Raw genomic sequence first — 11,949 nt, forward strand, 5'->3', positions numbered from 1 at the left:
AAGACTGAGGACCAGTAATGGCATATTTAGACATTACCCGGATAAATAGCTTTGACAGATGCAAAATTTGTATGGAAAATAAACAGAAACCATGGGAAAGGATATAAATTTTAAGTATATAAAAGGAAGAATGTACCCTGGATACCAGGGTCATTGAGGAGAACTTCTCATGCATTCATTATGATGTACAAAGCATCCCAGAATACTCCTCCAATCCAATTAAAAACAAATTTTAAAAAATAGTATTCATGTATGAAACATGAAGAGGAATGAAAACCATGAGACTTAAAAAATAATGGGGCCCAGAAAGCAGTATTTGCTGATCTACATGTTTGGTTTGGCTGATTTTTTCAACACACACTTCAAAAAGGAATGCACACATACTGAGATTAACCTAGTCTTCTGAGTGACCTCCATAGGGCACTCTTGATGTCCCTGTTCCTCAAGCTGTAAATGAAGGGGTTCAGCATGGGGGTGACTACAGTGTACACAACTGAGGCCACCATATCCTTCCTGGGAGAAGGCAACAGTGCTGATCCAAGGTATACTCCAATAGCCGTTCCATAAAATAAGCAAACAACTGACAGGTGAGAGCCACAGGTGGAGAAGGCTTTGTACTTCCCACTTGTTGATGGGATTCTCAGAATGGAAGAAACAATTTTATAGTAAGAGAAAAAGATCCCTGACATAGGGAGAAAGCCAGAGATGACACCAACAAAATACATGACTACGTTATTGGTGAAAGTGTCAGAGCAGGCAAGGTTGAGGAGTTGCGAAGGGTCACAGAAGAAATTAGAAATTTCCACATCCTTGAAACAGGTAAGTTGCAACACGATTAAATTGTGCAACTGGGAGTCCAAAAGGCTAACACAAAAGGACACCAAAACTAAGAAGCCACAGAGATGTGGGTTCATGATGACTGAGTAGTGTAGAGGATGGCAGATGGCCACAAATCGGTCATATGCCATTGCAGTCAGAAACATACCATCCATACATCCAAAAAGGATCAAAAAAGACATCTGAGTCAGGCAGCCCACATAGGAGATGACTCTGCTCTGAGTTTGGATGTCCACAATCATCTTAGGGACAGTGGTGGAGATGAATCCGATGTCAGCCAAGGACAGGTTGGAGAGGAAGAAGTACATGGGGGTGTGGAGGTGAGCGTCAGAACTGACAACCAGGATGATGAGCAGGTTTCCAAGCACACTGACCAGGTACATGGACAGGAAGAGCCCAAAGAGGAGGGGCTGCAGTCCTGGATTATCTGAGAGTCCCATGAGGAAGAATTCTGAGACACTTGTTAGATTTTGTTCTATGTAGCTTTGACACCTTTAGAAAACAAAAAGAGGGTTGGAGAAAGGAAACAAGTAAATGGGAATCCAGCACTGTGTCCATGTTGTATATTCAAGCAATTCATAAGTAAAATATTCATACTTGTAGACATGCACCCTAGTGCCTTTAGAAATATTTTTCAATGACACATCCCATTTCTTAGAACTCTTTCCTCATTGGTTTCACATTATTCACCTCTCTATATATACATTTACTTTAGAGAAATTCAACTGAAGAGTGTCAGAGGAGCAAGAACATAAGAGGTAATAAACCATGATCACAGTAAACAAGCCTACTTCTTTAAGAGAAACCACAGAATAAGACAAAAATCACTCTAATTTAAAGAAATGGAGATGCAGTTAAATATATCTTTCTTTACTCAAATGCAATGCTAGATATTCTCTTCATTTAGAGTATTCATAAACACCCCATGAAAGGCAGGACTGTGTGATTTCGATTCTGTATTAAAGTTCAATATTCATAATCAGAAAATATTTTGTTAGTTATATTCATGAGTTTTATCATTTTTTGATTTTCTTTCTTCTCTCCTTCATGGAGGTAAGCAATGATTTGATGTTGGTTGTCTTTTAAAAGTCATTTAATATGTAATTTCTATCCTTGGCTTTGGTGGACTTCAAATTTTGAAAAACACAGTTAAGTATGTATAATCATCCAACATTGATGACTATGAAGATAGTTTCTTCTTTGTTTCTGTGAACAATGGAAAGGTTTACCCTACATTTAACATAGATTTTTAAATTTTTGATGGCTCCCCTGTGCCAAAAAGGTATAGACTCCGGGGATTCAGAAATAAATGAGACTTAGTTGTTTCTCTCCATATGTGAAAGATATACTTGTGTAAACAAAAGTAAAATGTACTGTTAGAACTGTAGGGAAATCATAACCTCAGGTCATCAGATATTTAAGTCCAATGACATGATAGTTAACCTTATCATTATTAGTAATAAAAATTCTAAAATTTAATTTGCCCTTACTTTATGCACTCATCACATACTTATTGCATAGAGGGCATCCTTTGTTTGTTTAATCCTTTTTCAGTTGAGTTGTACCAATTAGGGATCAACTTAGACAACAATTCTAAGTCTCAGAGATACCAAGAACTTGACCTATAACACACTAATAATAAGTGGAGCAGACAGGATTCAAAATTAAATTGTTATTCTCTGAGTCCCATGAACTTCCTTGTCTCTATAATTTCTGAAAGTTTTCAACCGAGGTACAGAGATTTTAACTATAGGTATATCTGAGACATATTTTTTAACTGTTTTCAGTTTCCTAAGTAGAAATAGACCCAAGATTCTGACTTTGTCTCCTTTTGTGATTGAGTAGGCTTATTATAAGAATGGTAGAGGAAGTGGACAGTTGAAGGGAAATCCAGGAACAGGGGCAGAGAGAGAGAGAGATATCCCCTGAAGAACTGTGTGCCAACTCTCTAAGATCATTGTCTGTGATCTCAGCCATTCTTCCCATAGTTGATGCAGGAAGTTGACTGCTCTCCAACTGGGGTCTACCAGAAACCCCTAAAGGGAAGAGCAAGAAGTCTCTGCCAGGACTGACAAGGAAGTGAAATGACCATTTTGGGTTGTCGGGGGAGGGGGGGGGAATACTGGTCTGATGTTCAGATTCAAACATGGCATCAACCCTTTCTGACTTATGACCTGGTACAAGTTACATAAAATTCTGTTCTCCTTGGGGCGCCTGGGTGGCTCAGTCGGTTGGGCGACCGACTTCGGCTCAGGTCATGATCTCGCAGTCCATGAGTTCGAGCCCCGCGTCGGGCTCTGTGCTGACAGCTCAGAGCCTGGAGCCTGTTTCGGATTCTGTGTCTCCCTCTCTCTCTGCCCCTCCCCTGTTCATGCTCTGTCTCTCTCTGTCTCAAAAATAAATAAACGTAAAAAAAATTTTTTTTTAATTCTGTTCTCCTTTCTCCTTATATAAAATAATAATAATGTGTGCATTTATCATTTGGGACAACTTATGCAGGTGAAATCAAACAAGATACATAAAATACATATCTCAGAGCCTGGCACTTAGGAAGCCCCCAGTACTATGGAAGTACTTAGGAAGCCCCCAGCACACTATGTTGTGGTTAATGGTTAATGTCATCCTCCTCCTTGTAATCATCATAATCTCCTTCATGATCATTTTGGAGTAGCTTAGGAAAAGGCTAGAAAGATCCATCTGCGGCTATATGGCGGGGCAGATGTCAACAAGAGCCAGAACCAGTGAGAGGTGGAAGCAGAACTGTTTTTTAATTTTTTTAAATGTTTATTTATTTTTGAAAGAGAGAGACAGAGTGCAAGTGGGGGAGGGGCAGAGACAGAGGGAGACACAGAATCTGAAGCAGGGTCCAGGCTCGGAGCGGTCAGCGCAGAGCCCGACTTGGGGCTTGAACCAAGAACTGCAAGATCATGACCTGAGCTGAAGTCGGACGCTTAACTGACAGACTCACCCAGGTGCCCCAGAAGAACTCTTAATGAGAATTCTCACACCTCCACCAGAACCAAGAAAATAAATTTCACAGGGCTCTCATCTGAAGGTTTATGTACTGATGCCCTCCCATCTGTCTATCCCAAGCGTCATCATGTTTGTGTTGTTGAGGAAAAAATGTTCCTGATGGTCCCTCCTCCAATCACTGTCCCCTTCAGCACTTACTGGGCAGGAATGCATCTCTGCTTGGAGCATGATGGAGGAGTACAGATCTCCTGTCGGGTGTATGATGAGGTTCATAGTCCCTCCTCAGGACAGGCAGGAAGACAGACTTGGCTGGGACCTTCTTATGCAGATGCCCACAAGGGGAGGAGACACAGGTATGGAGCCACTGTATTAGAACTGTCAAACTAAACAGCTGGAGGCACCTGCCAATTATTTACAACTGTATGACTTTGGAGGCTCAATACACAAAGCTTATAATTAGCCAATTGGTCCATGTTGTCCCGATCTCTAAGGACTTGCTAATGTTAATAGAAGAGAAAGGGGAACAAATGAGTATCTTTAGAAGGGTCTAGGTCCTTCCTCTCCTCTGGAAGAAGTTCAGCTCTACTCCTTGCTTCTTACTTCCAGGTTGTAGGATCTTAACATAAAATTCAGACTTTATTTTCAATTGAATCACTCAATATGAGATTTTGATATCTGTAAATCCATTATATATGAATCATGAAATCTAGGCAGAATTAGGTCTTCTATACAGAGAATGTGATACTATTTCCATTTTCTCAGTCAATAGTTGCCTTTCTCTTTTATTTTTTATTTACGTTTATTTTTGAGATAGAGAGACAGAGTGTGAGCAGGGGAGGAGCAGTCAGGGAGACACAGAATCTGAAGCAGGCTTCAGGTTCTGAGCTGTCAGCACAGAGCCTGGTGGGGGGCTTGAACCCACAACAGTGAGATCATGACCTGAACTGAAGTCAGACGCTTAACTGGCTGAGCCACCCAGGTGCCCCAGTTAATAGTTGTCTCTAAAGATAACTTCTGATTTTCATTTTTTAGCTCTTACCTGGGTCAGCATTTTTTTTAAGTTTTTTTTTTTTTTTTGAGAGAAAAGAGAGAAAGCACATGTGGGGGAGGGGCAGAGAGAAGGAGAGGCAGAATCTCAAGCAGGCTTCACACCATGAGCATAGAGCCTGATGTGGGGTTTGAACTCACAAACTGTGAGGTCATGATCTGAGCCAAGATCAAGAGTGGGTCACTTAACCGACTGAGCCACCCAGGTGCCCCAGGTTGGCATTTTATATGTTGGAGATTCACAGGGTTATTTTTATTTTTTTGCTAATTTGAATGAGACTTTAGTTCTCTTTTTTTCTCTCTCTCTCTAATTGAGTTACACTGATATATTAGGAAACTATTGATTCTTACATATTTATTTGGTAACTGATATTTTACTTCAATACTTTAGAGAGCCTCTCATAATGTTATAATCAAGGTGTTGGCCAAGGCTGTTATCATCTCAAGTCTTGACAGGCAGAAACCCATTTACAAGCTCATTCATGGGCCATTGGTAAGATTCACATGTTTGCAGGCTGTTGGCCAAAGAATTCCCTAAGTTCCTTCACACTCAGGCCTCTTGATGGGGCAGTTCATAACATGGCAATTGGGTTCCATCAACATGATCAACTGAAAGAGTGAGAGAGAGGCGGTAGGAAGAAATTTTTTTTCTCACCCTATTCCCAAAAGTGACTTCCCAACATTTCTTCCACTTTCTCATTGTTGGAAGTGAGTCGCTATGTCTATTTCACACTCAGGGGGAGGGAAATACACAAGAACCAGAAAACCAGGAGTTGGGGATCATTGGAAACATCTCAAGTACTGCTTATCACACAAGTCTCAACCTCCATAAGAACTTTGTGCTCCAAGCACTTCAAGACTCAGGTCAGTTCTGTCTGCTTTCCAGTATAGTCCTGAATTTGTCACACAACAAAAATTCCTAGGAGACACACTGGCAAATGGGTAGAACGCGTTCTCCATTGGGCACTTCTGCAGACCCCACTTTACTGCTTCTGGTCATGCCATCTCAAGTAGACTCCTTGGTTTCTGTTGCACCATGAGAGCCCCTCCACCAACTTTAAGCCAACTTGCAGCTATTCCATGGCCAAATTTAACAAATATCCCCAGCGGTTCTGATTTCTGCCAACTAGAGAGGAATCAACTCACTCTAGAATCTATTTTCTTTAGATTTCTGTGTTCTCAGCTTTTAAAGACATAAATAAACTGTGGTTTTGGTTTATCTGTTGTTTTTTTTTTTTCTAGTGGATAAAGTGAGATGTATGTGGATAGTGGGATGTAACCTTCTAAATTCCCTCTAAGCATCCTTCCTGACTCAGAGATCTCTCTGCTGAGGAATATGGAGATTAGTTTGTCATTAAGTGATATGAAGAAAACTTTAGGGTATACCCAATCAAATTGGATACTGGAAAGAATGCTATTTACCTGTGTGTGGATAAATGACAGAAGGTATTTTTAGGGGAGAGCACACGACAGATAAGTAGAGGTAGATATGAGAGGGAGAGGTGGGGTGTTAAGGCATTTCGAATAGTTAGCCCATAGAAAAAGTGTGTTATTAAACTGAAGTTATTTCAGAGTAGGGTGTATAAAGACATTAGTAGGGGGAAAGGATACTAGGGTCATGATAAAGATGAATTTATAGGACACAGAATAGGAAAACCAAAGGCATTTATGTTTGTGTAGTAAAATGTGATATGTGCTTTCTTCTTTTCCAGTTTCCAATTCCCGCTGCCATGATGAGTAGTGGCCAAATGGCAAGTAGGTAGAAGAAATGTATTGGAGAAGGAGAAGGTGAGTATTGGGGCCTTTTAATATTTGGGCAGTAGCAAAAATATTATTAAACTGAAGTCAGCATAGTGGGTAGAGGAGATGAGATATTAGTGTCACTGCCAAAGATGAGTATAGAGGACATGATATATCCAACAAAGGGGTCAATTTCCAAAATATGTAAAGAAATTATACAACTTAACACCCAAGAAATTTTTTTCAATTAAAAATGGGCATTTTTCCAAAGAAGACATAAGATGACCAACAACACATGAAAGTATGCTGACCATCACTAATCACCAGGGAAATGCCAATTACTTGATACCTGTCAGAAGGGCTAAAATCAAAAACATAAGAAGTAACAAGTATTATTGAGGACGTGGAGAAAAAGGAAACCTCCTGCACTGTTTGTGGGAATGCAAATTGGAGCACTCACTGTGGAACCGTATTCTAAAAATAGCATTGCCATAGGATCCAGCAATTCCACTACTGGGTATTTACCCAAAGAAAATGAAAACACTAATTTGAAAAGATATTTGCATGCCCAAATACATATCAAAACCACAATGAGATATCTCACACCTTTCAGAATTGCTAAAATTAACGACGCAGGAAACAACAGATGTTGGTGAGGATGTGGAGAAAGGGGAACACTTTTCCACCGTTGGTGGGAATGCAAACTGGTTCAGCCACTCTAGAAAACAGTATGGAGGTTCCTCAAAAAATCAAAATAGAACTACCCTACGACCCAGCAATTGCATGACTAGGTATTTATCCATAGGATACAAAAATGCTGATTTGAAGGGGCCCATGCATCCCAGTGTGTAGCAATGCTATCAACAATAGCCAAATTATGGAAAAACCCCAAATATCCATAGACTGATGAATGGATAAAGAAGGTGTGGTATGTATAAACAATGGAATATTACTTGGCAATCAATAAGAATGAAATCTTGCCATTTGCAACAACGTGGATGGAAATAGAGCAAAATAGGTCAGTCAGAGAGAGACAAATATCATATGATTTCACTCATGTGTGGAATTTAAGAAACAAAGGAGATGAACATAGGGGAAGGGAAGGAAAAATAAAATAAGATAAAAACAGAGGGAAGCAACCCATAAGAGATTCTTAAGTGCAGAGAACAAACTGAGACTTGCTGGAGGGGAGGTGGGTAGGGGGATGGGCTAGATGGGTGATGGGTATTAAGGAGGGCACTTGTTGGGATGGACACTGGGTGTTATATGTAAGTGACGAATCACTAAATTCTACTCCTAAAACCAATACTACACAATATGTTAACTAACTTGAATTTAAATTAATTAGTTAATTTTAAAAAATATATTTGCACCCCTCTGTTTGTTGCAGTATTATTTATAATAGCCAAGGTATAGAAGCAACTCAAATGTCCATCAACAGATGAATGGATAAAGAAGATCTGGTATATTTATATACAATGGAATATTATTCAGCCATAAAAAAGGCAGTGTAATCTTGCCATTTCCAACAACATGGATGGACCTACGGGGTTTAATGTTAAGTGAAATAAGTCAAAACAAATACCATATGAATTTACCCATATGTGGAATTTAAGAAACAAAACAAACAAACAAACAAAAACATGAACAAGAAAACAGACTTTTAGATACAGAGAACAAACTGGTGATTGCCAGAGGAGAGGTGGGTGAGAGGATGGGTGAAATAGATAAAGAGGATTAAGAGTACACTTATCACAATGAGCACTGGGTAACGTATGAATTGTTGAATAATTATAATGTACACCTGAAACTAATATAACACTGTATGTTAATTATACTTGAATATAAATGAAAGAAAGGATAAATAGGATAAATGACTGACTGAATGAATGAATGAATGAATGTCAAGTTTGACAACCAGTGACATGAATCCCCCCACATAACCTGATTGGATAAATGAGAAATCTGTATGGAAAATACACAAGAACTGCGGGGGAAATGTGATTTAAATGTATAAAAAGAGAACCTCTCATCTTTCTGGGATGCTTGGATCACCAATGCTAAAGCACAGAATCTCCACAGATATAATAGGATTCAGTCATGCAATGATTATGATATACAAAGGACCCCAGAATATTTTCTCTGTCCCATTGAAGACATATGAAAAAAAGCAATATGGAAATGTTCAGCAAGGAGAGGGGTGAAAGCCATGACAGCTAAAAAAAATGATATGGTGAGAGAGGTAGGATTTGCAAGTCTAGGTTAGTTTTGCTGCATTTTCCTACCTACACTCCAAATGGACAGCACAGTATTGAGATTAGATTGTTTTGCTGAGGAGCCTCTGCATGGCCCTTTGGATGTCCCTGTTCCTCAGGCTGTAGATGAAAGGGTTCAACATGGGAGTGACCACAGTATACACCACCGAGGCCACTGCACCCTTCCTGAGGGAAGTTGACACAGCTGAACTGAGATACACCCCGAGTCCTGTTCCATAAAATAAGCAAACAACTGACAGGTGAGAGCCACAGGTGGCGAAGGCTTTGTACTTCCCACTTGTTGATGGGATTCTCAGAATGGAAGAAACAATTTTATAGTAAGAGAAAAAGATCCCTGACATAGGGAGAAAGCCAGAGATGACACCAACAAAATACATGACTATGTTATTGGTGAAAGTGTCAGAGCAGGCAAGGTTGAGGAGTTGCGAAGGATCACAGAAGAAATTAGAAATTTCCACATCCTTGAAGTAGGTAAGTTGTAACACGATCGAATTGTGCATCTGGGAGACCAAAACGTTGATGAAAAGTGATGCCAAAACCAACAAGCCACAGAGGCGAGGGTTCATGATGACCAAGTAGCGCAGGGGGTGACAGATTGCCACAAACCGGTCATATGCCATCGCAGCCAGGAGGAGACTATCCAAACATCCAAAAAGCATAAAAAAAGACATCTGAGTCAGGCAGCCCACATATGAGATGACTCTGCTCTGCGTTTGGATGTCCACAATCATCTTGGGGATGGTAGTAGAGGTGAAACCGATGTCAGCCAATGACAGGTTGGAGAGGAAAAAGTACATGGGGGTGTGGAGGTGGGGGTCAGAGCTGACGGCCAGGATGATGAGCAGGTTCCCGAGCACGCTGACCAGGTACATAGACAGGAACAGCCCAAAGAGGAGGGGCTGCAGTTCTAGATCATCTGAGAGTCCCGTGAGGAAGAATTCTGAAACCCTTGTTAGATTTTGTGGTTCTATGTACCTTGGACACCTTTTGAAAAAGAAAAGAAGGTTGGGGAAAGTAAACAAGTCAATGGGCATTCAGCACTGTGTCCATGTTGTGTATTCAAGCAGTTCACAAGGAAAATATTCACACTTAGGATCATACAGTCCAGTACCTTCAACAATATTTCTGTGCCTAAAATTCAATTGTCTTAGAACTGTTTCCTCACTCGTTTCTCTGTTATTCTCTCTTTCTCTCTCTTTTTTAAATTTTAGACAGAGTCCACAGGAGTGGAGGAGGGGGCAGAGGGAGTGGGATTGAGAATCCAGGGTTCTATCTCATGACCCTGGGACCATAATCTGAGCAGAAATCAAGTCAGCCACTCAAACAACTGAGCCATCCAGGTACCCTCTTCCTATACACACTTTAAAGATACTCAGCTGAAGAATGTTAGAGGAGCAAGAACATTTAGAGATAAATGATAAATCCATGATCACCATAAAATACTCTTTTAAAGAAATATATTGAATAAGAAACATTCTTCTTCCTTTAAGGAAAAAATTATTCTAATTAAAGGGCACTTAGAAGCATCCTATTTTATTCAAATAAGTGCAAGAAATTCTCTTTAGGATATTGATAAACTGTGTAATTGCTAGAATTACACTCTGACATTCTAAATTAAAGTCAAATATTTACAATCAGAAAGTTTTTCAAAGTGTATTAATTTTCTTCATGGGTTTCATCACTGTCTGGTTTTCTGACTTTTCTCCTCAGTGGAAATATGTGTTCACTCACATATGTGGGTTGTCTCCTTAAAGTCTTTTCAAATATAGGGGTGCCTGTTGGCTCAGTCGGTTAAATGTCCAATTCCTGATTTCGGTCATGATCTCATGGTTCATGGGTTCAAGCCCTGTGTTGGACTCTATGCTGACAGCACAAAGCCTGCTTAAAATTCTCTCTCTCTCTCTCTCTCTCTCTCTCTCTCTCTCAAAATAAATAAATTTGAACATCTTTTCAAATATAACTCTTAACTGTAGACTTCAAATTTTGATAAACATTTAAAAAAATTTTTTTTTCAATGTTTATTTATTTTTGGGACAGAGAGAGACAGAGCATGAACGGGGGAGGGGCAGAGAGAGAGGGAGACACAGAATCGGAAACAGGCTCCAGGCTCCGAGCCATCAGCCCAGAGCCTGACGCGGGGCTCGAACTCACGGACCGCGAGATCGTGACCTGGCTGAAGTCGGACGCTTAACCGACTGCGCCACCCAGGCGCCCCTGATAAACATTTTAGATAAATGCACAAAATCATGCATCATCAGTGACCCCATAGATGGATTCATGTACAATGCAGCTCTCAATCATTAAACTATAAATAACTTTTAAAAAATCCTGCCATCCTATCTCATTTTATGCAGGATTATATATAAACATTACACAATCTCAGGGAAATTGACACTGGTGTTTGACACTGCTCTTTGGGGTGCTTTTTGTTTGTTTGTTTGTTTTTGTTTTGTTTTTTTGGTCTGCATTTTGTAGTGCTTTGGTATTAGTACAAGTGCTTACAGGTATTTCTAATCCTAAACATTTAGAAGGGCTGCTTCTTTTTATATTTTTAAAATATTTTTTACTTTTTTGTGAATTTTTTGTTCCATTTTACTTTCATCATTTCATTTTATTCTATTTTATTGTATTCATTTTTTAAATTTTCAAAAATTTTCCTTTTTTTTCCCTTTATTTTCTTTCCCTTCTTCCTCTATTCTATCAAGCCTCTTTCAACAACCAGACCAAAACAACCTAGGGCCTAGCATCCTTTATTTGATTTTTTTTGTGTTGTTTTTAATTTAAAATTTTTATTTTATTAATTCTTTTTCTTCTTCCAAAATGACAAAACAAAGGAATTCACCCCAAAAGAAAGGATAGGAAGAAATGACAGCTGGGGACTTAATCGATATATATACAAGCAAGATGTCTGAACAAGAATTTAGAATCACGATAATAAGGACACTAGCTGGGGGTGAAAACAGATTAGAATCCCTTCCTGCAGAGATAAAAGAAATAAAAGCCAGTCAGGGTGAAATAAAAATACCATAACTGAGCTGCAGTTTCCAATGGATGCCATGGCAGCAAGGATGCATGA

The 11,949-nt window shown here is 39.5% G+C and overlaps 2 protein-coding genes across 2 annotated transcripts; both read right to left on the reverse strand.

Annotated features, from left to right (window-relative positions):
• Nucleotides 1-389: 389 nt before the first annotated feature.
• LOC115527601 (putative gustatory receptor clone PTE01) lies at nucleotides 390-4,564 on the reverse strand. The gene is made up of 2 exons (XM_030335350.1): nucleotides 4,542-4,564; nucleotides 390-1,296 (listed from the first exon to the last, which is right to left on the reverse strand). Exons 1-2 carry the CDS (start codon nucleotides 4,562-4,564, stop codon nucleotides 390-392), a joined length of 930 nt encoding a protein of 309 aa, XP_030191210.1.
• Nucleotides 4,565-8,914: 4,350 nt separating this feature from the next.
• LOC115503355 (putative gustatory receptor clone PTE01) lies at nucleotides 8,915-9,907 on the reverse strand. The gene has a single exon (XM_030299515.1). The coding sequence runs from the start codon at nucleotides 9,905-9,907 to the stop codon at nucleotides 8,915-8,917; it is 993 nt and encodes a 330-aa protein (XP_030155375.1).
• Nucleotides 9,908-11,949: the final 2,042 nt, after the last annotated feature.

This window comes from Lynx canadensis, chromosome A2 (genome assembly GCF_007474595.2).
Source record: "Lynx canadensis isolate LIC74 chromosome A2, mLynCan4.pri.v2, whole genome shotgun sequence".
NCBI lineage: Eukaryota > Metazoa > Chordata > Mammalia > Carnivora > Felidae > Lynx > Lynx canadensis.